The sequence below is a fragment of the Scyliorhinus canicula genome, chromosome 7, assembly GCF_902713615.1.
Source record: "Scyliorhinus canicula chromosome 7, sScyCan1.1, whole genome shotgun sequence".
In the NCBI taxonomy this organism is placed as follows: domain Eukaryota; kingdom Metazoa; phylum Chordata; class Chondrichthyes; order Carcharhiniformes; family Scyliorhinidae; genus Scyliorhinus; species Scyliorhinus canicula.
In genome coordinates this window covers 155,282,677-155,309,048 of record NC_052152.1, presented here as the reverse complement: position 1 = coordinate 155,309,048, position 26,372 = coordinate 155,282,677, and the positions used below count along the sequence as shown (strand labels likewise).

At 46.5% G+C, this 26,372-nt stretch overlaps 1 protein-coding gene across 4 annotated transcripts in view; it reads left to right on the top strand.

The window, feature by feature from the left end:
- The window catches only part of bcas1 (brain enriched myelin associated protein 1), a 228,128-nt gene extending 205,002 nt beyond the window's left edge, over positions 1-23,126 (top strand). For all 4 annotated transcript variants that reach the window (XM_038803114.1, XM_038803115.1, XM_038803116.1 and 1 more), the window contains 2 exons: positions 18,070-18,312; positions 22,703-23,126. In XM_038803114.1, coding sequence (XP_038659042.1) covers positions 18,070-18,312; positions 22,703-22,777 — 318 coding nt within the window. In that variant the 3' untranslated portion in view covers positions 22,778-23,126. The remainder of the gene's footprint in view (positions 1-18,069; positions 18,313-22,702) is intronic.
- The last annotated feature ends 3,246 nt before the right edge of the window (positions 23,127-26,372 follow it).

Sequence of the window (26,372 nt, the reverse complement as noted above, 5' to 3'; positions counted from 1 at the left end):
CTTAAGCAGTACTTCTACTCAGCCGTGCCCACCAGTGCTTGCACCATGCAGTTGAAGCCCTGCACCATGGACCTAATGCTCTCAGTAATAGAGGTCATGAGCTGAGCCATGGAGTGAATATCCCCCGCCATGGAGTGCAGGTCCTTCACCAAGATCCATCGCTGCTGATGCCACCCTCAGACGGAAGGCGATGGGTCTCCTCCAGTCGACCTTGGAGTCCGAGGAGGGATGTTGTCATCCCTTCATGATTCTTGTGACTCTGCCTTTGCAGTTCCATAAGTTCAGGGTTGACCAGACCCAATGGCATGTCATCAGCCAAGGGCACAGCAGCGTCCAGGGGCTTAGCATTCCTCTGCGTACCAGATCCTTAGGATGTCCCTGCCTCTGCCTGCTGTGGATCTTCAGCTCTGAGACGCTCACCAATGAGTGTCCCATGACTGTTTGACTTTAGGGTTCTCGCTTTTGCTCGCTGCCCCCACTTTGCCATCAGCACAGGCGCGGTCAGGCTCCTCCACGGCCAGCTTAACGGCTCTTCCTTCATCGAGGATGAGGTTGCTGAGCTCCTGCATGACCCTGGCTGACTGTGCTCTCTCATGCCAGTTGTGCTCAAGTTTGTCCTGCGGAGACACCGATGGGGAGAGTGTAGCCGGTATTCCTGTCAGTTCAGGTGGTTGAGGAGTGGCATATGTGGGATTGGAGCAGGAGCAGGGATGTGAGGAGCCACGTTGAGACTGGGAAGCACTCTGAAGGTTGAGGGGTGGAAGTGGACCTCGTCACATGTGGGCAACCCACAAGAGATCACCTTTGAGTAATGAGGGGAGGGTGAGGGGGTGCAGTGAGAGACTGGAGTAGCAGACGTACTGAACTGCTGACCGTGTCTCCCTGGGTTTCACCCCCACAACCCAAAAGATATGCAGGGTAGGTGGATTCGCCACGCTAAATTGTCCCTTTTTTGAGAATGTTGGCCTCATTTCAAAGAGAATAGAGTATAAAAATAGAGACGTCCTACTAAAGCTAAACATGGCACTAGTTAGACCACAACTGTAATGCTGTGAACAGTTCTGATCCCCTTATCAAAGGAAAGATATGCTGGCATTGGAGGCAGTCCAGAGAAGGTTCATAAGGTTGATCCCTTGTATGGAGGGCCTGTACTGTTCAGAAGAATGAAAGGCAACCTTATTGAGACATGTTGGATTCTCAGGGGGCTTGACAGAGTAGATACTGAGAGGTTGTTTCCCCTTGTGGGAGAGTCAAGGACCAGAGGGCATAATATCAGAGTAAGGGGTCATCCATTTAAGATAGAGATGAGGCAGAATTTCTTCTCTCAAAGAGTAGTAAATTTGTGGGATTCTTTACTGCAGACAGCTGTGGAGGCAGCACTATTAAATATATTCAAAGCTGAGATAGACAGCTTTTTAATCAGTAAGCGAATCAAGCATTATGGGGAAAAGGTGGGAAGTGGTGTTGAGAATTATCATCTCAGATCGGGGCAGCATGGTGGCACAGTGGTTAGCACTACTGCCTCACTGCGCCGAGGATCCAGATTCGATCCCGGCCCAGGGTCACTGTCTGTGTGGAGTCTGCACATTCTCCCCTTGTCTGCGTGAGTCTCACCCCCACAACCCAAAAAGATGCGCAGGGTAGGTGAATTGACCATGCTATATTGCCCCTTTATTGGAAAAAACAGAATTGGGTACTCTAAATTTAAAAGAAATCATATCAGATCAGTCATGATCTTATTGAATAGCAGAGCAGACTTGATGGGCCAAATGGCCTACTTATCCTCCTAGATTGTATGATCTTATGGTCTATAGCTTCAGGACTATGTCATTACTGTGCAACAAGTTTATATTGATTGTTCTCATCAAAAAGTTGATTATATGATTATAGACAGATGATAATGAGTTTTTCTTTTATTCTTGGGTCTTGGGATGTAGGTGACATGGGCCTGGCCACACTTATTATCTAGTCCAAGTTACATTGCACAACACCACAGTGGATTGCCAGTTCATACAACAGTGTACTGTCACTCCATACTATGCTGTGCATTGTCACTCCTTATTACACAACATGCTGTAGCTCCTTACTGCACTGTGTACTCCCTCCATGTTGACCTTGAGGTAAGCCCCCTGTCAACCGCCCTGCACCCCCAACTAGCCCAATATTCACGATGTGTTCCCATTATGTGTATTGGGGGGAAGAGAGCACCGAGGCCATTGAAGGGAAACTTGCAGGCACAGGGTGGGAGAAGGTAGTGGGGGGCAGAGTGTCGAGGTCATTGAGGGAAACCTGCAGGTGTGGGGGAGAGGGGGGCAGTTGGGGGAAACGCTGCCGATATGTCCGCAGTAGTTGTTGGCTGTGGGAGGGAAGAAGGCCCCCGATGGTTGTGCTAGGGATGGAGTGGGCCCCGACAATTGTGCTGACGGTGGGGGTGGGGGGGGGGGGGGGGGGGGGGGGGCACAGGGGTAAGCCACTGAGGATTGTGCTGGGGAGGACAGGGAGAGAGCCCCTGATGATTGTTCTGGGGGGGAGGGAGACAGTCTCCAATGATTATACTGAGGGCGGTGGGAAGGAGAGAGTTCCCGATGATTATGCCTGGGGAGGGGGAGGGAAAGAACCCCTGATTCCCAAATGGTGGGGGTTCAATTCAGTTCTGATCGGGGCACCCTTTCAGAGATGGGTCTCCGATCTCTCTGGAGCAGGCCTTGCTGGCTCTACCAGGCCCCACCCCACCAAACTGATGGTGAAAACCCCGCCCACTTATGTTGTTTTCTCTGACTGCCTGATAATCTGCACTAAAAACTCAGCTGTGCAGCTGGAGAGCTAGGCACTGTTTTCAGTCCGATCCTGACACTCTGAAATAAATACAGGAAAATTCCACCCATCATAATGTGTTGTCGCATTGACAAAACAAACACAAAAGCATACGCTGCGAGCATTTACTTGGCATTGAATCTGCTACATTAATCTACTCCAGTATATTTTGATAGCTTTCACCTGCTGTAGACAGTGTAAATATATCTATTATGTGATGTGGATTTGTCTTCTTACATTTCCAGAAAGTGTTACCGAGAGGTTGTCTGGATATGAAGAGTTGTCATCAACCTAGTTTCAAGGCATGGCTTGATACTTGTAAAATACTGACATATTTGAAAAGTTAATCTTCCAGAATTTTCTCATTCTCATCTATTTTTTAAAGTATTTGTGATTTTCTTTTCTCTGCAAATTGTATTAATTGAGCTAATCATAGACCCTTGTCCTTTTTAAAGATAATGTAGATATTGTTTTTTTGGTGGCTGGAGCTGAGGAACAAAAAAGGTGCAATGACTTTGCTGTGTTATCAATAGGCTGTCAACTAGCTGGAAGGATGGAGAGGAACAAATCTGCATTGCAATTACAGAGAGATGCAAACATTATAGAGCAGTTATAATGGTGGGACTTTAATGGCCAAAATGTAGGCTGGTAGTGTAAAGGGCAGAGAGGGGCAAAAAATTCCTAGATTGTACTCAGGAAAGTTTTCTATAACTGTGGTATGTATCCAGTACAAAACTAAAGAATGCACTGTTGGGCCTAGCTCTTGGAAATGAGTTGGGCCAAGTAGATCAAGTTTCAATGGAGGAACATTTCAGTGGAGGAACAGTGATCATTGTATTGTGCAATTTATAGAAAAGGGACAATGGGCAATCTAGAGTAAGAATAATTAACTAGGGGAGGGCTGACTCGAATGAGGCAAGAACTGAGCTGGGGCGGATAAACTGGAATGAAAGGTTGGTGGGAGAAACTGTAGCTGAACAATGGGCTACCTTCATAACAGAAATAGTCCTGATATGGTCATGGTATATTGCCGTAAAAGGGAAAGGTAGGGCAAACAAATCAAGAGCTCCCTGAATGATAAAAGAGATAGAAATTAAGATAAAGAAGAAACAGTGTGCTTATGACAGGTGTCAGGTCAAAAATACAACTGAGAACCAAGAAGAATACAGAATGTTAAGAGGGAAGGTGAAAAAGCATATTAAAGAAGCAAAGAGGGATTACGAGAACAACTGGCAGAAACATAAAGAGGAATCCCAAATTGTTCTATCGGTAAATAAATAGTAAGAGGAGGAGTAGGGCTGATTTTACACATGGAGGCAGGGAAGCATGGCTGAGGTATTAAACGAATAACTTACAATAATAATCTTTTTGGCACAAATAGGCGTACATTACAATGAAGTTACTTTGAAAAGCCCCTAGTCGCCATATTCCGGTGCCTGTTTGGGTACACAGGGGGAGAATTCAGAATATCCAAATTACCTGACAGCACGTCTTTCAGGACCAGTGGGAGGAAACCGGAGCACCCGGCGGAAACCCACCCAGACACGGGAGAACATGCAGACTCCGCACAGACAGTGACCCAAGCCAGGAATTGAACCTGAGACCCTGGCTGTGTGATGCCACAGTGCTAACCACTGTGCTACCATGTTGCCCACATCAGTCTTTGCATTGGTCTTTATCAAGGAGATAGATGCTGCTCAGTCCATGGTGACAGACAAGGAAAGTCTGTCACTTGAAGGGTTAAAAATTAATAAGGAGGAAGTGTTGAATAGACTGTCCGTACTTCCATTTGGAAGCAAATGGACGTATTAGTGAGATGCAGCATGGTTTTGTGAAGGGGAGGTCATGTCTCACTAACTTGATAGAGTTTTTCGAAGTTAATTGATGCAGGTAGGGCAGTGGATATTGTCTATATGGACCTCAGTAAGGCCTTTGACAAGGTCCCTCATGGTAGACTGGTACAAAAGGTGAAGTCACATGGGATCAGGGGTGAGTTGGCAAGGTGGATACAGAACTGGCTAGGTCATAGAAGGCAGAGAGTAGCCATGGAAGGGTGTTTTTCTAATTGGAGGGCTGTGACTAGTGGTGTTCCGCAAGGATCAGTGCTGGGACCTTTGCTGTTCTCAATGATTTGGAGGAAAATGTAACTGGTCTGATTAGTAAGTTTGCAGACGACACAAGGGTTGGTGGAATTGCGGATAGCGATGAGGACTGTCAGAGGATACAACAGGATTTAGATCATTTGGAGACTTAGGCGGAGAGATGGCAGATGGAGTTTAATCTGGACAAATGGGAGGTATTGCATTTTGGAAGGTCTAATGCAGGTAGGGAATATACAGTGAATGGTAGAACCCTCAAGAGTATTGAAAGTCAGAGAGATCTAGGTGTACAGGTCCACAGGTCACTGAAAGGGGCAAAACAGGTGGAGAAGGTAGTCAAGAAGGCATACGGCATGCTTGCCTTCATTGGCCGGGGCATTGAGTATAAGAATTGGCAAGTCATGTTGCAGCTGTATAGAACCATAGTTAGGCCGCACTTGGAGTATAGTGTTCAATTCTGGTCGCCACACTACCAGGACGATGTGGAGGCTTTAGAGAGGGTGCAGAATAGATTTACCAGGATGTTGCCTGGTATGGAGGGCATTAGCTATGAGGAGCGGTTGAATAAACACGGTTTGTTCTCACTGGTTGAGGGGGCGACCTGATAGAATTATGGGGGGAGACTGAGGAGATAAATATACATTTGGGTGCCGGAGAAATAATTACAGTGGGCAATACTCGAATGGGTTTGGTGCTGTTGTCGCTTGCTTCTCCCGGACGGATCTCGCTGCCGTCTCGCGTTCACCTCCGCTTCTGCCGTACCTCCCGTCTTTCATCTTCATTTTCCTCGTTCCCTACTCCTGGAGATGCCACGTTCGTTATTGTATCCCATGCCTTCCTTCCGGCTCTCATTTCCCTGCTTCCCCCCACCTCCCTGGTTCTCCTCTCTTGTTCCCTGTCTCTTCCATCTCCCACCCCACACCCCCCCCTCTCATGGTTCGCCTTTCTTAGGTTTAGCTTTAGGTTTAGCTGTCACCCCCCCCCCCCCCCCCCCGCCCTTCCCGGTCTATCTCTCCCTTTCATGCTTTGGCTACTTTCCCCTGATTCTTGGCTACCTGGCTATTCTTCCTCTTGTTCGTTGGCCACAAACAGGTCCCGGAACAATTGCGTGAATGACTCCCACGTTCTGTGGAAGCCGTCGTCTGACCCTCGGATGGCGAATTTTATTTTCTCCATTTGGAGAGATTCCGAGAGGTCGGACAGCCAGTCTGCAGCTCTGGGTGATGCTGCTGACCGCCAGCCAAACAGGATTCTACGGCGGGCGATCAGGGAGGCAAAGGCAAGGGCGTCCGCCTCCTCCCCAGGAATAGATCTGGCTGGTCCGAAACCCCGAAGACCGCCACTTTCAGGCATGGCTCCACCCTCATCCCCACCACTTTGAACATTGCCTCGAAGAAGGCTGTCCAGTACCCTGCAAGTCTGGGGCAAGACCAGAACATGAGGGCGTGGTTGGCTGGGCCTCCTTGGCACCGTTCACATCTATCCTCCACCTCCGGGAAGAACATACTGATATGGGTTCTTGTTAAGTGGGCTCTATGTACCACTTTTAGCTGCGTCAGGCTGAACCTTGCGCACGTGGCGGTGGAGCTGACCCTATGCAGTGCTTTGCTCCAGAGTCCCCTCTATCTCAATCCCAGGTCTTCCTCCCATTTCTTTCTTGTTGCGTCCAGTACGGTGTCGGCCCTTTCTATCAGTCGGTCATACATGTCACTACAGTTTCCTTTGTCTAGTATGCCTGCGTCCAGTAGTTCTTCCAGTAGTGTCTGTCGTGGCGGTTGTGGGTACGTCCTTGTCTCCTTTCATAGGAAGTTTTTGAGCTGTCGCTACCTTAGCTCGTTCCCCCTGGCTAGCTGGAATTTCTCTGTCAGTGCGTCCAGTGCTGCGATCCTGCCGTCCGTGTATAGGTCCCTGACTGTCAGTGCCCCTCCGTCCTGCCCCCACCTTTTGAAGGTGGCGTCAGTCAGTGCTAGTGTGAACCTATGGTTGTTGCAGATGGGAGCTTTGTCCGACATTTTGGTCAGGCCAAATTGCTGCCGTAGTTGGTTCCAGGATTGGAGGGTGGCTATCACCACCGGGCTGCTGGAGTGTTTTTTGGATGGGGATGGGAATGCTTCCGTGACGAGGGCCCGGAGAGAGGTCCCCATGCAGGAGGCCTCTTCCGCGTGCACCCACTCGGCTTCTGGCTCCCCCCCCCCCATACAAACACCATGATTAGTTTGTCCGGTGCTTTGAAAAAGGCCTTGGGGATGTAGATCAGAATTAGATGTGGTTCTAAGTAGGAAGAGGTACCTGGACAGTATGTTCATTTTGTTCATCTGGACTCTCCCCGTGAGGGAGAGTGGGAGTGTGTTCCATCTTTGCAGGTCCTTTTTTACTTCCTCCGAAAGACTGGTGAGGTTCCATTTGTGGATCCCTTTCCAGTCATGGGCTATTTGGATCCCCAGGTAGCGGAATTTGTGTCGGGCTTGTTTAAACGGCAGTCCCGTTAGTGCTGCCCCCCCCTACTTGTGGGTGTACCGGGAAGATCTCGCTTTTGCTCATGTTGAGGTTGTAGCCCGAGAAGTCGCCAAACTCTTTCAGGAGCGCGATGATTCCGTCCATGCTGCTCTGTGGGTCCGAAATGTAGAGGAGCAGGTCATCTGCATAGAGTGAGACTCTGTGCTCTCTGCCTCCCCTTCGGATCTCCCTCCAGCTTTTTGCTGCTCTGAGCGCGATTGCTAGTGGCTCGATCGCTAGAACGAACAGCAGCGGGGACAGTGGGCATCCTTGTCTGGTGCCCCTGTGCAGCTGGAAGTATCGGGAGTTGGTATTGTTGGTCCATACGCTCGCCATGGGAGCGTAGTATAGGAGCCTTACCCAGGAGGTGAACTCTGTTCCAAGCCCAAACCGCTCCAATACCTCTATGAGGTATTTCCATTCGAGTCTATGTAGAGTTAAAGAAGATGTAGAGCCTCATCTGACAAAACTCAGAAGGGGTTTGCCCAGAATTTGTGTTCCCAATTTCTGATTTAACAATGTCCACTGGAAAGATGCAAGTGTGTGTGTGCGTATGTATATGTATGTGCAGGCTTGAACTGGACAGAATCATGCTCACCCTTGATGATGGTTAGAGAGTCTGTTCAGGCACACATGGTCGTTGACACATGTATTGGAGGGCTACCAAAAGAACAAAGCCCCAGCAAGGTGTCAACACCCTCAAGAAAGAAAGAAAGAGGGCAGCACAGTGGTGCAGTGGTTAGTACTGCTGCCTCACAACGCAAAGGTCCCAGGTTCGATTCCGGCTCTGGGTCGCTGTCCGTGTGGAGTTTTCACATTCTCCCCGTGTTTGCGTGGGTTTTGCCCCCACAAACCAAAGAATTGCAGGGTAGCTGGATTGGCCGCGCTAAATTGCCCCTTAATTGGAAAAAATAAATTGGGTACTCTAAATTTATTTTTTAAAAGAAAGAAAAAGGAGCATGTCTCCTATAAATTGTAAATGTCAAAATCTTTATCAAATAGAATTGCTGAAATCAAATTAACATCCCAAGAAGCATACTTAAATTCATAAAGATTTTTAAAGTGGGATTTTAACTTATTCAAACCCCATTCACGAACACAGAGTTAAAATCAGGCCCATTGTATAATCTATGGAGTTGCAACCTGCTCATTTTTCCGGTTTCTGTTTTCGTTTTTTTAAATTTAGAGTACCCAATTATTATTTTTTTCCAATTCAGGGGCAATTTAGCATGGCCAATCCACCTAACCTGCACATCTTTGGGTTGTGGGGGTGAAACACACACAGACTCGGGGAGAATGTGCAAATTCCACACGAACAGTGACACAGAGCCGAGATTCGAACCCGGGTCCTCTGCGCCGTAGTCCCAGTGCTAACCACTGTGCCACCGTGCTGCCTGGTTTCTGCTTTAGCTAACATTTTAAGGACGGTGTACTTAGGAATGATCCAGGTCACAGGTCTACCATAGCCCTTCCTTCACGTATGCATGGAAAATTGCACCCATGGTTCATCTATATCTTAAATATTTCTGAGTCCCTTTGTTTCCCAAAAGAGAAAGGACCACACAGTGTCTGGCATCTCAGTTAGGAGCATCATCTGTTTTTTATTTCACTTACGCTTGGCTCTGGGCACCGCTCTTCCTCATTGCTTTCAATGGAGAAATCAGCGATACTATGAACCATCGGCTGAGCTGGGCCAAATAGGGAGGAAAAATACCGTTTGCAATTTTTAATTTTATAAATTTACATTTAAATTATTCAGTTAAATTGTGGATATGTTTGCCCTCTACACGTGATAAGGCCATTTACCTGGAATGTTATCCTTAATGCTTACTGATGAAAACTTTATTTTTGTGCCTTTTCAATGCCACAAGAAATATCTTGCATGATACCCCATTATTTGTATTTAACAGTGTGGCTTTGTTTTCTGCAGTGAGATCACTTTTCATCCAGTGATTTTACAGGCAGATGACGTGTTGGCATGACTTTACTCTTTCCATCATCGATATTAATATAAAGAACCTTTGTAGTTAATTCCGTGGCTGAAGAAGCAACAGAGCAACAGGCAGTGCACGTCACTCTTTATCTGTAGATGTTGCAGCTCCAGACTATGCTATTTTATTGAGATTAAAGTAACAAGAAGCTTTGGATTGTCTGTGGTAGGGGAAAGATAGCATGGTTATATCTAGAGGGACAGAATTGAAAAGCAGAGGAGTTACAATAAACTTGTATTGAATCTTGGTTTGAACACATTTGACATATTGTGTTCAGTTCTTTTTACTTTATTTATCCCATTTTTTTCAATTCCAAGCAGTATTTTCCTCTCTATGTGGCTGCCAGTTTTATTATTCTGCAGCCCTGCTCAACTGATGGTGCTTCGTATTTCTGATTTCTGAATGGCGTGGAGTGAGTGCATGAAGAATTACTAGAGTACCATTAGAAATGCACGGTTATAATGGAAAAATATAAACAGTTTGGGTCTTTTTTCTGTCAGAGAGAAAAAGCTGAGGAGTCTTAAAAGAGTTCTTCAAAATTTTGATAGGTTTTTCTGGAGTGGATACAGGGGGAAAGGCCTGAATTTTTTGTCACAATGAAGAGTGTCTCCGGCTTATCCAAAATGGTTCTGGAGAACCAATTCCACAACTGGCACCTCCAAATCTGGCACCTTGCCATTTTTGCCATGGCAGCACTCCCAGCCGGGATTTGCACATCTGTGGTTCATGGAGTGGCTGCATATGTTAAAGTGCAGCCACCTTCAGTCAAATCCAATATCTGCTTGTGAAATGTACAAAACAAGGCTTGTGCTCTTTAGACCTATCAGGAGAACGTCTCAAATTAACAGGATTCTTTGGATAGCTCCAGGGGTAGGGAAAGTTTAGGAAAAGTAAGGTGCCCTTTGGGAGACGTCAGGTGCCGTTTTGGATTTTTAAAAGTAAATGTGCATGTTCGTTGAAACTGTCAGTTTGTTAAGAGAATTATTAAGAGAGCAATAAAGGTAGCTGTCAAGAGATTTAAATATCCTGACCTTTACCTTTAAAAGCACAAAGCAGTCTGCATATTTTGAAAAATCAGTTCTTGCTATTTCGCTCTGAAGGTTGACATAATCCTGAGGGCCATCTGTAGGATTTGAGCTCCATGACTGATTTCGCAACCTATCATGATAACAGTGGATTGCCTTTCCGTTCACGGTTTAATCAACAGCTCCAAGTGGTTATAAAGGTTTTGTGAGGTTATGAATACAAACATTTGTTGATTTAAGGGATTAAATGTTTGAAGGAAACTAAATGTAGTGAATGGGTGTTTTATCAGTGCAAATCTTTTCTTTTAAATAATGAATTCACGTTGCCTCATGGCGATGAGGAACCGGGTTCGATCCAGCCCCGCGTCACTGTCCATGTGGTCAAATCCCCAGTAACGTTGGGCACCTGGCAGTGTCCCCTGGTGCAAAACTGGTCACGCCAGAGTGCCCAGGTGATGTTGAGAGGTTGGCTGGGGCACTGCCAGTGTGCCAGGCTGGCAATGACAAGGTGCCCGGTGGTATTTTGCCCACTCCGGGGATCAGAACTGGGGTGCCCTGCCCATGTGAGGTGGTGTGGATGACATCACCGTGCAATGGACGCGAACCCGCGCATGCGCGGTGCTGTCTTTCTCCTTGATCTTGCCGGGCGGCGGAGGGGAAAGAGTGCATCCGTTTTGGACGCAGGCCCGACTATCGGTGGGCACCGACCGCGGGCCTGTCCCCTCCGGAGCACAGTCGCGGTGCTCCCATCCCAATCGGGCTCCTGGATGCCCCAAATGGGCATCAGGCGCCCGTTTCACGAATGCAGCTACCAGGTGTGGTTGCTGCCGTGGTGAAACGGGCGTGAAGGGCCGGCCGCTCGGCCCATTGGGCTCGGAGAATCGCCGTTCGCCATGAAAAACGGCGAGCAGCGATTATTCCGAGGTGGGGGGGAGAATCGCGGGGGCGCCATGGGGGGTGTAAAAAATGTCGGGAGGCCCTCCCACGATTCTCCCACGCCACGTGAGGAGCGGAGAATTCTGCCCACTTTCCTAGCCTCTCCAAATCTCAAGGAAGTATCTTTGCATCCTCCTCACAACCCACGTTTCCTCCCAGTTTAGTGTCATTTGCAAACTTGGAAATATTATGGGCGAGGTTCTCCGCAAATGCGGAGAATCGTAAAGGCTGCCGTGGGACGACAGTCGTCAAGGCTGGACGTCAAGCGTCACGCCGGCTGACGCAACCGATGACGTCGGCCGCGCATGCGCAGGTTGGACAACGCCAACCCGCGCATGCGCAGTTGCCGTCTTTTCCCTCAGCCGCCCCGCAAGACGTGGCGGTTTGATCTTGTGGGGCGGCGGAGGGAAAAGAGTGTGTCCGTTACGGACGCACGGCCCGCAATCGGTGGGCACCGATCGCGGGCCTATGCCACCCTTGGCACCGCCGTGGTCCTGCCGTGCCAATCGGGCCCCCAGATGCCCCAAACAGGCATCTGGCGCCCGTTTCATGACGGCAGCGAGCAGGTGTGTTTGCTGCCGTGTTGAAACGGGCGTGAAGGCCCGGCTGCTCAGCCCATCAGCCTCGGAGAATCACCGCTCGCCGTAAAAAACGGGTCAGGCGTGGGGGGGGGGGGGGAGAATAGCGGGAGGGCATGAAAAATGTCGGGAGGCCCTCCCGCTATTCTCCCACCCGGCGTGGGGGCGGAGAATCGCACCCTATATTTAATCTCCACAATCAAATCATTGATATAGATTGTGACTAGCACTCATCTTTGCGGTGCTCCATTAATCACTGCCAATCTAAAAATTATCTATTTATTCGTACTCTCTGTTTTCTGTCCATTAACCAATTATCAAACCATTGGTTATTCCCAATACCATATTCTCTCATTTTGTTTACTGACCTCTTGTGTGGGTTGATTAACTGGACTGTTAAATACTGGAGAGATGTCAGGTCTCCTTAGAATTAAAGGATTTGGAGCCAGAGAATTATAATGGGCTCCAGGAGTTGTCCCTGGGTGCCAAACTGACATCCCCAGAGTGCCAGGCTGGCAATACCAAGGTGCCCATGTAGCATTTTGCAACCAAATGGATTATGAAAGGGAATGAAATTAAGAGTTGGGTTTACTGGCCTCAGCAGACCTACCCACTGGTTGGAGACTGGATGGCAATCTCACTGGCCATTCCCGGGCGCCCCAATGCAATTAAAAGCCAATCATGCACCTACCTGATCAACTACAGCGTTGCTCAATAAATGAGAACGAAGTACCTATGACGGTGTTAAACAAAAACCTCCAAAACACCGGCGAGACTTGAAGGAATTATTAATGCATTTGAACACAAATCATGTGAGGCAATGGTCGCCAAAATATGAACACAATTACGAAATCCCCCAGCTCACTGCCAGCGAGGACTTGGACCGGTAGAAATGTCCCACCTCCAGGAACTGCTGACTAATCAGAGACTGGCAGTGTTCCTTAATATCTAGCTGGCAGGCTCATTGGGTCCGATTTTAACACACGTGCACAGAGTTTTTTTATTTGTGCATGGGATATTGGTGTCACAGCTAAATCAGCACTTATTGCCCATCCCTAATTGCCTTTGAGGAGGTAATGGTGAGGCGCCTTCTTGATCTACCATAGGTGCATCCAAGTGCAAGGAGTCCCAAGATTTCAATCCCGTGACAGTGAAGTGATTGAAATTGAACTGGGCCCAGTGCCTGTTTTTGTGCTTGATGTCTAACTTGTGTAATTCCATGATGATGCCTTGAATATAATCATGTAACCAGATGATGGTTTTTGAAGAGGCAGTGACCTGATGTGGAAACAAGCTTCTAAACTAGGCAGCTTCAATTGCCAGCAAACAAATATTTCTGCATGCAATCAATTAGCTAAATAAAGAATCAGCTCGGCATTTGAATTCAGAAAATGGGACAAATTGAAATCCTTTCAAATTGTTCACGGCTTGCTGCTGAATTGTATGTTAAAAAGCAATTTGTGGAGAAGATGCGTTTAAAATTTAAGTTACAAGTAAATCATTTTGCAATTTCTTAGCTGGCTTCAAGGATCAAATGTATAATTGAATCCAAACTGAGACTGAAGTGGGCATTTGGAGGATCTATGTTGTGCATCATGAAGGTTAGGTTATTCAGGAATTCACTGACATTCTGTGGTTACCAAAGCCACTGGGAAATTCCAACAGATAGCGACAAACATTGCAAGGATTTTTCTTCATATCTTGCGGAGAAATTGTTGGCTATTCCAAACACATATTGTTCCTATGTGTTGCTAAATTGTCTTATTGGGCATTAATATGTTTACTAATCCTCACCTCTTCCTAGTTCCTGAGGTTCTACTACATCAATTCGCATTCCCAGTTCATGCTGACGTCCCCTTCCCTTTTCCCCCAATTAACTTGGACACTTTTCTATGCTTCCACCCACTTCATACTTGCACTCTACTTCTCCAGCTCATGCTGTCACTTGCTGGCCCTACCCTCCGGTTCATATTGGCGTTTATCTCCTTCTTCTCTTCCTTTGTCGTCGGCCCCCCCCCCCCCCCCCCATATTGGCGTTTATCTCCTTCTTCTCTTCCTTTGTCCGTCCCCCCCCCCCCCCCCCATATTGGCGTTTATCTCCTTCTTCTCTTCCTTTGTCCCCCCCCCCCCCCCCCCCCCCCCCCACTGTGCCACATAGTTAATTTTCTCAATTTGTCCCTTACCAGCACTTTCAGCTCCAAATGAATGGCACTGCTGGGAAAGCAGCCAATGGTGTATGTGAGAATTCCAAATCTCTCAAACGCATCATGGATCGAGATTTCCCAGCCATTGCGTGCAGAGGTAATGCTCCTGGAGCAGAACCAGTTAACAGCTGGACTGAACCAAGGACCGGAGCAGGTTGATTTTTACTCATGTAATTTTCACAGTGTTCCACAGTTTAGTAAACTCTGTAAATAAAAAAAAGAACCTTGATCTTTCAGCCAATCGTTTGCAGTGAAATATGACAGTAAGATTTTTTAATACATAAATCCAAAGCTTGCATGCACGTTCAAGTAGCCCAACCTGACATATAGGGCCCGATTTAATGGCCTCGTCACACCCGACTTGGTGATCCGACGAGGCCGTTGAATCTCCAAGTTTCACGATGCTCGAAACATCGCGCAAATTTTAACAGAATTTTGCACAATCTGGATCTCGCCCTCGCTGGGCGAGACCTAGATTAGCATATTTAAATTAGCCATTAGGTTCGTTTAAATATATCTGCGTCGGTTTCTCCCGGCACCCAGGAACTAAAGGCCCCACCTGGGAGACTTCGCCAGGACTCCGTTTAACACTGGTTTCCATAAACGTGGACATAACAACACCTGGGGGGGCATATGTGGGGGGTGGGTGTGGGGGGGATCACAGGCCAATATAGACCCCAGGCGGGCGGGCAGGGTGATACCCATGGCTCTCCCTCTGGCAGCCGGACACTGTGGCATTGCCACCCTGGGACCTTAGCGCTGCTACCTTGGAATCCTGGCAGTGTCACCTTGGCACTGCAGTGGTGCCTGGGTGGCACTGCCTTGCTGATAGTGCCAAATAGTCCGGGTGCCCATGCCAGCAGCCGAGCCTGGTGTGCCTTGCCCATAAGAGGTAGGGTGAAGGGGGGATTGAGGACTCCATAAGAGGTACGTTGGGTGCAGTGGGGGGGTCTGGAGGCCGTGGTGGGGTGGCTGAGAGGGGTCAAAAGATCGTGGCAGCATTTAAAAATGGCGTCCCGATCTACGAGTATTCGTCATGCACTGGCGAGCTGAGCTTGTCAATGCAGGAAATGATGTAAGTGCAGCCTCGCCACCTGGTTCCTCGCTGACGCCCCAAAGAAACGTTGAAGTGCTGTTAAATAGCGGGGTCTTGATTGGTGCTGCAGGCACGAAGAAACAGCCAGCTAAATGCGACCGACGGGACTCTATTTTCTTCGCGATAAATTGCCCCCATATTTTGTTAATATATAAAAAGAAACATGCAATTTTTAAAAATCTGTTAAAATTTGATTTTTTATAAATTTGGAGTAACCAATTTATTTTTTTCAATTAAGGGGCAATTTAGCATGGCCAATCCACCTACCCTGCACATCTTTGGGTTGTGGGGGCAAAACCCACGCAGACACAGGGAGAATCCATTCTCCACTAGGTGCTTATTTCTGACCAGATCTCCAAACTTCCTCTCCCCCTTTTCTTCCTGACCACCCTCCCCTTCTATACGCCTGGCGTACCCTCTTCCTGGTTGGTTAGTATGACGCTGTGTATTTTGTTAATTGCTGAGCATGGTTGGGCGCCATGCTTCTTTGTTCAACCCCCCCCCCCCCCCCCCGGGGCCTTTTGTTTGCATTTGTTGTTGTGCCATGGCTTTCCACACCCCCTGGCGTACTGACTGGCTGCAAACAGGTCTTGGAACAATTGGGTGAATGGCTCCTACGTTTTGTGGAAGCTTTATTCCGATCCTGGGATGGTGAATTTAAGTTTCTCCATCTCAAGAAATCCCAATAGGTCGGACAGCCAGTCTGCAGCGTTGAGTGGTGCTGCTGATTGCCAGCTCACCAGGATTCTCCGGTGGGCGATTGAAGAGGCATTGGCCATCCTACCCATGAAGATATCTGGCTGTTCTGATACCTCGAAGACTGCCACTCTTGAGCAAGGCTCCACCCTCATCCCCATCATCTTGGACATTGCCTCAAAGAAGGTTGTGCAGAACCTGACAAGACCAGAACATGTGGGCGTGATTGGTTGGGCCTCCTTGGCATCGTTCGCATTTATCCTCCACCTCTAGGAAGAACCTGCTCATTTGGGTTCTAGTTATGTGGGCTCTGTGTACCACTTTCAGCTGCATTAGGCTTTGCCATGCGCAAATGGAGATGGAATTGATCCTGTGCTTCGCTCCAGAGTCCCCACCCTATTTCAAACCATAGGTCTTCCTCCCTTGTCTCATCCAGTGGTGTACGTGCCCTTCTCAGTAATCGCCCATACAGGTCGCTGCAGTTCCCACTCCCTAAAATGTCCATGTCAAGTAGATCCTCTAATAACAACTGTTGGGGTGGTCATGGGCATGTCCTTGTTTCCCTACGGAAGAAGTGTTTGATTTGCAAATATCTTAGCTCATTTCCCCCGTCAGCTGGAATTTCTCTGTTAATTCCTCAAGTGTTGTCAGTCTGTTTTCTGTGTAGAAGTCCCTAAGTGTCAGCTTCTCCCCCCCCCCCCCCCCCCCCCCCCCCCCCCCCCCCCGTCTTGTCTCCACCTTATCAAGGTGGCATCCATTGTAGCGGGCCCGAATCTGTGATTATTGCAGATGGGGGCCTTAACAGACATTTTGTTTAGTCGAAAGTGTTGTCGCAATTGGTTCTATGTCCGGAGTGTTGCAATCACCACTGGGCTTGTACAGTGTTTGTTCGTTGAGGATGGGAGCAGAGCCGTGGCTCGGGCCCGGAGGGAGGCCCCTGTGCACAAGTCCTCCTCCATTCACACCCACTCGGCTTCTGGTACTTTTATCGACCCCTTTACCTTCTCCACAGTTGCAGACCAGTAATAATATTGCTGATTTAAAAGTGCTGGTTCCCCCCATGGCTCTCATTCTCTGCAGCACCTTTTTGGGGATCCGAGGATCCCCCTTTCTCCCCCCCCCCCCCCCCCCCCCCTCCGCCCCCTACACACACACACAAATGCCTTGATCAGTTTTCTATGAGTTGAAAAAGGCCTTGGGGATGTTGATTGATATGGATCTGAACAGGAAGAGGAATCTGGGCAGTGCATTCATCTTGATCATCTGCACTCTCCCTGCCAGGGAGAGTGGGAGTGTGTCCCACCTCTGCAGGTCCTTTTTTACTTCCTCCACCAGACTGGTCAGGTTCCTTTTGTGAATCTGTGTCCAGTCGTGAGCGATTTGGATCCCCCAAGTAGTGGAATTTTTGTTGGGCCCTCTAAGCCACAGCTAAGTATCCGTAGTGCCTTTATATCATAACCCTAATGGTGTCTCTAGCTCATCGATTTTATTCAGATTACTTAACCAATTCATGCACGTAAAACTCCAACCTGCCCTGTTTGTCTAGTAAGCGATCATTCTAATTCTTCCATTCCCCAATTAATTGTTTTATTCCTTTACTGTTTCTTCACGATCTTTCCAACACCCTTTAAATTTCCTTTTTGCTTCCTTGTCTTGTTTTTCCCTCCACACCCTCATTTTGGGTTAAAATCCTAGCGATGTGTTACTCTCCCAGCAAGTCTTTGGTCCCAATATCATACAGGTAAAGCCCAGAATTGCTCCCCGTGTTCCAGAAATCGGAACCCTTTCTTTTTGCACCATCTCTCCAGCTGCATGCTTACCAGGGGCTGGTTTAGCTCACTGGGCTAAATCACTAGCTTTTCAAGCAGACCAAGCAGGCCAGCAGCACGGTTCAATTCCCGTACCAGCCTCCCCGGACAGGCGCCGGAATGTGGCGACTAGGGGCTTTTCACAGTAACTTCATTGAAGCCTACTCGTGACAATAAGCGATTTTCATTTCATTATTTCATTTTATTTCATTACCTCTTTCCTATCACTGATATCACATTAGTAACACAAGGGCACACTTTCTATCTCTGTTGACAGAAAATGGGAAGTTTCATGTCACAATGCATTGCTACTTTCTGCTTTTCAGGACTCAGGCTTGGCAGATGACCCGCCGAAGAAAGGCAAAGACGATTCAAAACAGAAAAAGTCTGTACCAGAGGGCAATAAAGAAGATCCTCAGAGAACAAAACCTGGGGAAGTCCTTTCTTCCTCACAACAACCAAATGCTGTTTCAGTTTCGATACCGAATGGCAATAATATCAAAGACAGAGAAACGACCGAGAAGAAACTCGAAAAGAAGCAATCATTTGGGGTGTTTCTAAAACAATTGGTATGTTACAGAAACTCAGATCAAATAGGTTTCTCAAGCCTTTCCAATTTAAGCATTTAGAAACTAAATTAAATATAAACTCATATAATTTGATCATTTTATGGCGTTTGCAGGTTTCGTCAAACTGTAACGATAAGTTTGTTCCCTACTTGTTGCAGTTTTATCTTTTATGACTTGCCATTTTTGCTATTGTATAGTTTATCCAGCTAAATTGATGAAAGAATGCTCGAGTCATTAAATGTTCATGAGAATTATTATTTTTTTTTAATATAAATTTAGAGTACCCAATTAATTTTTTCCAATTAAGGGGCAATTTAGCGTGGCCAATCCACCTAGCCTGCACATCTTTTGGGTTGTGGGGGCGAAACCCACACAAACACGGGGAGAATGTGCAAACTCCACACGGGCAGTGACCCAGAGCCGGGATCGAACCTGGGACCTCGGCGCCGTGAGACAGCAGGGCTAATCCAACTGCGCCACCGTGCTGCCCGTTCATGAGAATTATAACCTTCGACACAAAGGACAGTATAGAAGTAAAATGTCATGACTCAAAAAATGATGAATTCAAATAGAAATCCACTAGTAAGAATTCAGACTTACAAACAACATAGCTTACTTTGCTGCGGTAGTTGGAAAAACAGACAGGTTTTGTGCTTTTAGCTCTTTTTCTTTCGCTCATTTAAGTTTCCCCAGCTGCTGTACTTTTCTGTCAACTGGGAAATCAGGACTCAACATGTTTCCAAACCTCGACCATTGCCAATCCAAATCAGCACAGTGTGTGCTGTAGATTAGCCCACAATTTAATTTTCCTTTCAAATGCATTTGCTACCCCCACTCCAATGCAGGCAAATTACCCAATTCCTGGATAATTCCAGCTACGATAAGAATGTAAAAAGTTGCATTGGAGATTAAATGTCATAGATAGTCACAAAACTTTGCAATAGACAAGATGTGCAGGGTAGGTGAATTGGCCACGCTAAATTGCCCCTTAATTGGAAAAAATGAATTGGGTAATCCAAAATTATTTTAAAATATAATTAATTGACTAATAACAAGATTATAACTGAGTTTACATTCACAAAAGTGTTACAGTTGTCCTTTCTATATAGCAAAATGATTAGCTGTATAATTCACAGATCACTAGTTAGACAGAAATAATACTGTAAAATTATTATCTGTAATCAGAATGCCATTATACACCAACGTTCAGATAAATCTACCTATCTAAAATTTACCTGACCTCAGCATGAATGCTGAAAGCCCGCAGCTTGGGTCAGTGAGCACAGCTGGTCCTGCATTTCGATTTTCCTTCTGCGTTATGTAGTAATCCCTAATGGGTAATGCTTCTAATGTCTGGAAAAATGTACCAGATATAACAGAAGGTGGGGGCTTAATGAGAGGAGAATTGAAAGATCATCTGGTGAAGGAAAGGATCTTTTTCCTGATTACGTTTAGGTTTCGACTTCACTGTCAAGAATGTTGTTCTCATGAATAGTTTGCATTAAATGATTAATAATCAGAGAAACTGAAGTTAATAGATAGTTTTATCTTAAATAAGGGTTAAGATCTAAATGTTTTGAAAGTGATTTATTAATTTTAAAAATTAGACGTAGGCGTATAATAAAAATACATGCTTACAACTAACATCTTTTGTTTATCCTTCATATGAAAGTTAGCTATGATTGTGATGTTTACATTAAAACAGTAATATCACCTTGAAGGACATTGTGATCACTATTCAATATCAATCCTGAAGTATTCATTTACAAAGCCTGGAAATAAGCATAGAGAAGTACTGATCAGGATGTCCGAACAGAATTTTGGATCACTGTTGTTATCATCAATCCACATGATTTTGCTGTTTTCAGTGGTTATTTTTATACTTCACCAGCACTATTTTAAAGGTTTAATCCTCACACTCTGGGGGTTTGTCAATCTCACTTGGGTAGCATTATGGTCATTTAAAAAGGAACAGGAATTATAATACTTTGTTAAGTCTAAATAGGTGTGCTGAAAATAAAATCTACACAGGCAGCACGGTGGCGCAGTGGGTTAGCCCTGCTGCTTCACGGGGCTGAGGTCCCAGGTTCAATCCCAGCTCTGGGTCACTGTCCGTGTGAAGTTTGCACATTCTCCCCGTGTCTTCGTGGGCTTCGCCCCCACAACCCAAAAGATGTGCAGGCTAGGTGGATTGGCCACGCTAAATTGCCCCTTAATTGGAAAAAATTAATTGGGCACTCTAAATTTATTTTAAAACACAATTTACTTAAAGCTCAAAGCCTTTTCAGGAATGAAAATGAAAATCGCTTATTGTCACAAGTAGGCTTCAAATTAAGTTACTGTGAAAAGCCCCTCGTCACCACATTCCGGCGCCTGTTCGGGGAGGCTAGTATGGGAAGCTGAACATATCTTAAAGAAATATCGTGTGAAAATATAGCGTGTGCTGTGCTTTTCAATTTAGCGCTACAATTGATCTTGGTACCCTGGGTTGGGAAGGGAATTTCATGAAGGATTTTTGTTGCTGGTTGCTATTTAACAGCCACTTGCTTAAAGAGTCCGGGCGTGATTTTACAAAAAAAAACAGAGCCCGTTTTTCATGGGTTTAGTGGGTTGTTTATAGCACCGGGAACGACCTTGTTATCGAACGAGTCTCTATTATTTTTTTCGGGCCTCGGCAGTGAACGCCCTGCTGAGACTGTACTCAGATTCATTTTTTGCACCTAGCAGCTCCGCATTTTTAAATTATAAATGGTGGCCCGATCTCTCTTAACCCCTCACCGCGACACCCCACCCAGTGCCCAATGTACCTGTTGAGGGTCATCAGGATACCCGCACCCCACCTCATTAGGGCAGCGCAACCACGAGCCTGGCAGTGCCAGATGGCACTGCCAGGGTGCCAGGCTGATGGGGCCAGGGTGCCCAGGTGGCATTGGCAGGGGGGAGAGACTAAGTTGGTTAGGATTATATTCATTGGAGTTTAGAAGAGTGAGGGGATCTCATAGAAACTTATAAAATTCTAACAGTACTAGACAGGGTAGATTTTTTTTAAACGTTCCCGATGGGGGAGTCCAAAACTAGTTGTTTGGGCATAAGGGGTAAACCTTTTAGAACTAAGGTGAGGCGAAATTTCTTCACTCAGGGAATTTGCGACCACAGAAAGTAGTTGAGGCCAAAACATTGCGTAATTTCAAAGAAGGAATTAGATCGAGCTCTTGGGGCTAAAGGAATCAAAGGATATGGGAGGATCAGGAGAACTTGATGATCAGCCATGATCATAATGAATGGCAGAGCAGACTCAAAGGGCTGGATGGCCTTCTTCTATTTTCTATGTATGGCCATCCTGCCCAGAGGCCGACCACCATTTTTGTGGAGACCCGTAATAAAGGGCACCCAGATGGGGTTCCCCTCGGCGAGGCCATTATATCCCGGGGCTGGTGAGCTCTGGTGGAGACATATTTAAGTGTGCCTAACTACACACTTAAATATGCAAATTTAGGCCCCACCCATTGTGGGTGGGATCCAGATCACCACATCTCACAAGATCCCATTAGATCTCGCAAGGAGTGGCGAGCCGGATAAAGCCTCTCACGAGATTTACCAGCCGCATCACGTCAGGTGCGACTCGGCCTTTGGATGTGCAGATGTCAGGATGGCAGGACTGTGCTTACCGTCATGGTTGACTAATCTCAATGTAATGGCTGAGATTAAAACTAATGTCCACTTGTGTCAAGGTACCACAATGGCAGGTAATTTGGCAGACAACTAAAAATGTTGATCATAAATTTTCTTCAGGAACAATATTGTTTTTCTTTGAAAAGAATTAACTGTTCTGCAGTTTTCCACAGTCCACTAATCTGGGATGAATGCTGTGGGTAGTTTTTGTTTAATCAGTGGCTCTATTCAATCAAATATATCACTGCCGTTGCTGCAACAGAGAGAGGAAGAACAGTTGAAAGAAAGCTTTTGCTGCGTTAGCTGATCTTAAATAGAGCGGTGGTAGAGGCACTATAATGGACAACAGCGTCTTAGGTTATGGAAGGATAAAAATCAATCAAACTTCCCACTCACAATTGCAAACAAACTCCAGTATTAGAAGTGTTCACATGTGAATGGAGTGGGAGGACAGGTTTAGCATCAGCTGTGCTGTACTGCATCATTGAGCGGTGCACCAGCATACACTGCCAATCTACTGGACAGTGACCTATATCTGTGCAACTGTGGCCCCACTAAGAGAGGTTTCATTCAACAGAGAGAGGGGGTAATTAAAAGAAAGGAAATGTAAAATAGAGTTCGCAACATACCCATCTCGCCAGTGTAAATTCATATGTGGATTGTAAAAATTGCTGTTGCACATGTCAATGTTTCCACCTTTTATTTTTATGCTTTGCAGGGAGGAAAAAAGACAGCAGATGTTGGAGTGCAAACTGATCCCGTCGTTATCTATCCTGCAGGGAAGACCAAGTGATACCAGTCCATTCACCCTTTCATTCCAGGAAGCTTGGCAACATGCCTTACTGCTCGGTGAAATCACAAAATGTAGCAGATCTGACTGTCCCTCTTGCATCTGTTAGCACTCAGGGCATGCCCAAGAATATAGTTCTGATCATATTTCTAGTTAGTTGATTAGTGTACTTTCAGAAGATTTTAGGATCTTTAAAGCTAGATTTAGACCGTTTTCTCTGTATTAGTTAAGTGTATTAGAAATGCAGACTTTGACAAAACATTTTAACAATTTATTTTTTATTGTTTTGGACGCTGCTCGCAGGCAGGGGTTCAGGGATGTCTGCAATTTGACGTGGGGGGGGGGGGGGGGGGGGGGGAGAGTGGTTCCAGCGAAGCCCAGGAAGGCCTGTCCACATTGCCCTAACTGAGGCCCAATTGGTCATTTAAGGGCTTTTGCCCACCCGGCCACAATTTTGAGGCTGGCAGGAGGAGTTAAGGGGCAAGGGGGGAAGCCTGGCAGAAAGTGGGGGCACCTTCAGGCACTCCCCTTCCCACAATATCAGCCTCCCACGGGTGCTCCTTCCACCTCGCCCATCCAACCATCCCTCCCCCCCACCGTATCCCTATCCCCCGCCTCTCCATCGAGACTGCTACGCCGTCTCCCAATTCACCCTACCCTGAGCCTCGCTTCCACACTCCTTATCAGGAGGCCCCTGTAACGTCCCCCTCATGTGTCCCCTCGCACTCGCACCTGTGCCTGGGTCCAGAGGCAATCCAGGGGCAGCACGGTAGCATTGTGGATAGCACAATCGCTTCACAGCTCCAGGGTCCCAGGTTCGATTCTGGCTTGGGTCACTGTCTGTGCGGAGTCTGCACATCCTCCCTGTGTGTGTGTGGGTTTCCTCCGGGTGCTCCGGTTTCCTCCCACAGTCCAAAGATGTGCAAGTTAGGTGGATTGGCCAGGCTAAATTGCCCTTAGTGTCCAAAATTGGGTGGGGTTACTGGGTTATGGGGATAGGGTGGAGGTGTTAACCTTGGGTAGGGTGCTCTTTCCAGGAGCCGGTGCAGACCCGATGGGCCGAATGGCCTCCTTCTGCACTGTAAATTCTATGTCTATGTCTAAACCTCAGCTGGGTGTAATACCAAAAGCAGCCACCACCTTCCCAGAGGCACTCCAAGCAATAAATTGCTGTCGGCCTCAGATTGGCTGGAAACCTTTGGCAGATGGGACTTTCGACCCTGGCTCCTCAATCCCGGGGAACTCTCACTGCTGCCCAGCTAAGTACCTTCTTAATTTGGAGGGCCCCTCTGAAAAGAGGCGGCACAGGGCTCTCGTCAACTCTCCAGTTGGTGGGCAAGACCCCGTCCCGCCTCAATTAAACACTGCCTTTCATCATTACCCCAAAACACGTGACAAGGAAGCACCATGTTTTATACTAAATCTGTACAACAGGGGGCGTCCAACCCTTATTTTTAAGGAAAAAATGAGACAGCTTTTGACTTTAATGCATTTTATTAACTTTTCAAATGATGCGATGAAACTGTTGAGTGCTTGCATAGTTGATAGAAACTCAACTTGTTTCTGATATGTTAATATTCAGATGTTGAAATCCTTCACAAATATTGTGCCAATATTTTAGTGCTTCAGACTTTCTGGAAATTAATTTATAATTTGATCAATTGCGTCGACTGACATGTGAGCAGTGAAATTACAGTCTATAGAATTTAGTTCATGTGCCTTATCCTATTTTCTCTAACTATTCCATTATTATCCATGGTTAATAAAAACAATTTTTAAGTTATATTCGGTTGCATAAGTTCAACAAAGCTGATGGAAATTAAAACGTCACAGCAAGTAACCTTTATTTCACCATAAAATAATTATACTATTAAGTTTTCATCATGTGTTAATATGCTATCAAAACACACAGAGTTCTCTGAATTGTTGCCAATAAATCCTGTACAGTTTCTGGGCATTGCCTTTCAGGCTATCAATGCACCTCCTTCTGATTCATCTATATTCAGTTCATTCCTATTTAGAGCAATTAAAAATATTTTCATTGTACAAACCCCTTATTTGTGTTCTTATATTCTAATAAAACAAGCTTTTATCTGATTTATGTTCTACCTTTTGGCAGTTCTGTTCAACATCTGATTGCCTGCCTTGTTCAGTTTGCTATTGAGATCAAACAGTTCTTGATTTAAAGCCTCAAACGCTTTGTAAATTAGTTCCCCTTTAACAAGCATTATATTACAAACTGAAGAGTAATTTAATATATCTTGAAGATTATATTATTAGTCCCTTTTACCCCCTTTTCCTTTCTTGCTGGTGTTGTGTTCCACAGGAATCAGTAGTCCCCCAGTACTTAACTCAAGCCGCTATTCTTTATTTAAGTGCTTCAAACAGTGATCATTGGAAATCTATTTAAATAATGCGATTTACAGCTACAAGCTTTTGCCCACTTAACGTCCATTCAGATATTTCTAGATGATGATCAAAAGCAGGGATCCTGCCGGATCTATTTTCCCCTCCCTTGCCAAGGGAAACAGGTCAAATCGAGATCAGCTGATTCAGCACATACCAGGCAACAAATCCAGGAATGCCTTTGGTGGCTTTCCTTAATAACTAGAGTCTAGTTAAGGATACTGCTCTAAAACACAACCTGTAAATCCTTTACGTTCTGCTGGTAACACGTTAATATTACATTGAAAGTGAGTGCACCCTTTACACAGAAGATAATGCAAATGAGAAAACCTTTTCTGAATTCACCTTTACAATAAATATTGACAGTCTATACCCCATTCGAAGTTTCATCCCCTTTTAAAGTAAGAGAGAAAGATTGGAAGATAAATGTCAGACTTGAGAAATGGTGGCTTTTAATTCATTCACATTTAAGACTAGTAAATGGTTGTTTAGAATAAATATAGGATCGGGATTCTCCGTCGGCCGACAGCAAAATAGGGAAACGCTATTGGGCGGAGAATCGGTTCCGACACCAAAATCGCGGCAAACTCCAATTTCACACCAAAACGTAATTCTCTCGAGTTCCTTGACAGCATTCAATCCATTCCAAAATGCATGTACAGTAAACACCCTTGGAATATCATTACTGGGCCTGACCCGGTATTCTCTGGGGTCTCCGATGGGCCGAATTCCCGACGGCAAGGCTCATTTGTGCTTTTAAAAACCGTGAAAACGGCGTTGTGGCTGATGAGGAGGAGGTAGGATACGGAGAGGAGTGACCGTGGGCTGCTGGGCTGGACACAGGCATGTCCGATACCCGGGCAGTGTGCCCCAGTATGACGCTGAGAGGGTTGCCTGCATTGGGGTGGCCTGCTGTGTCTTCTACAACATCCCGCAGCAGAGGGGCGATGTGCTGGAAGAGGAGGATAAATGCCAGGCCTTGTCTTATGAGGAAGATGCAGGGGAGGGCGAGGATAGACAGTTAATGGGACCCAGGGAGGCCGCATGAAGTGTGTGCCAGGGCTAATACACACGAGACACTCTGATCGCCTCCTGGTTCACCGACTGGAGGGTGGGGGAAACTAGCCAGGGGCACAGACACTGCATCCCACCTCCATACCCTCCCCCCCCCCCCCCTCCTGCCTGCAATCCC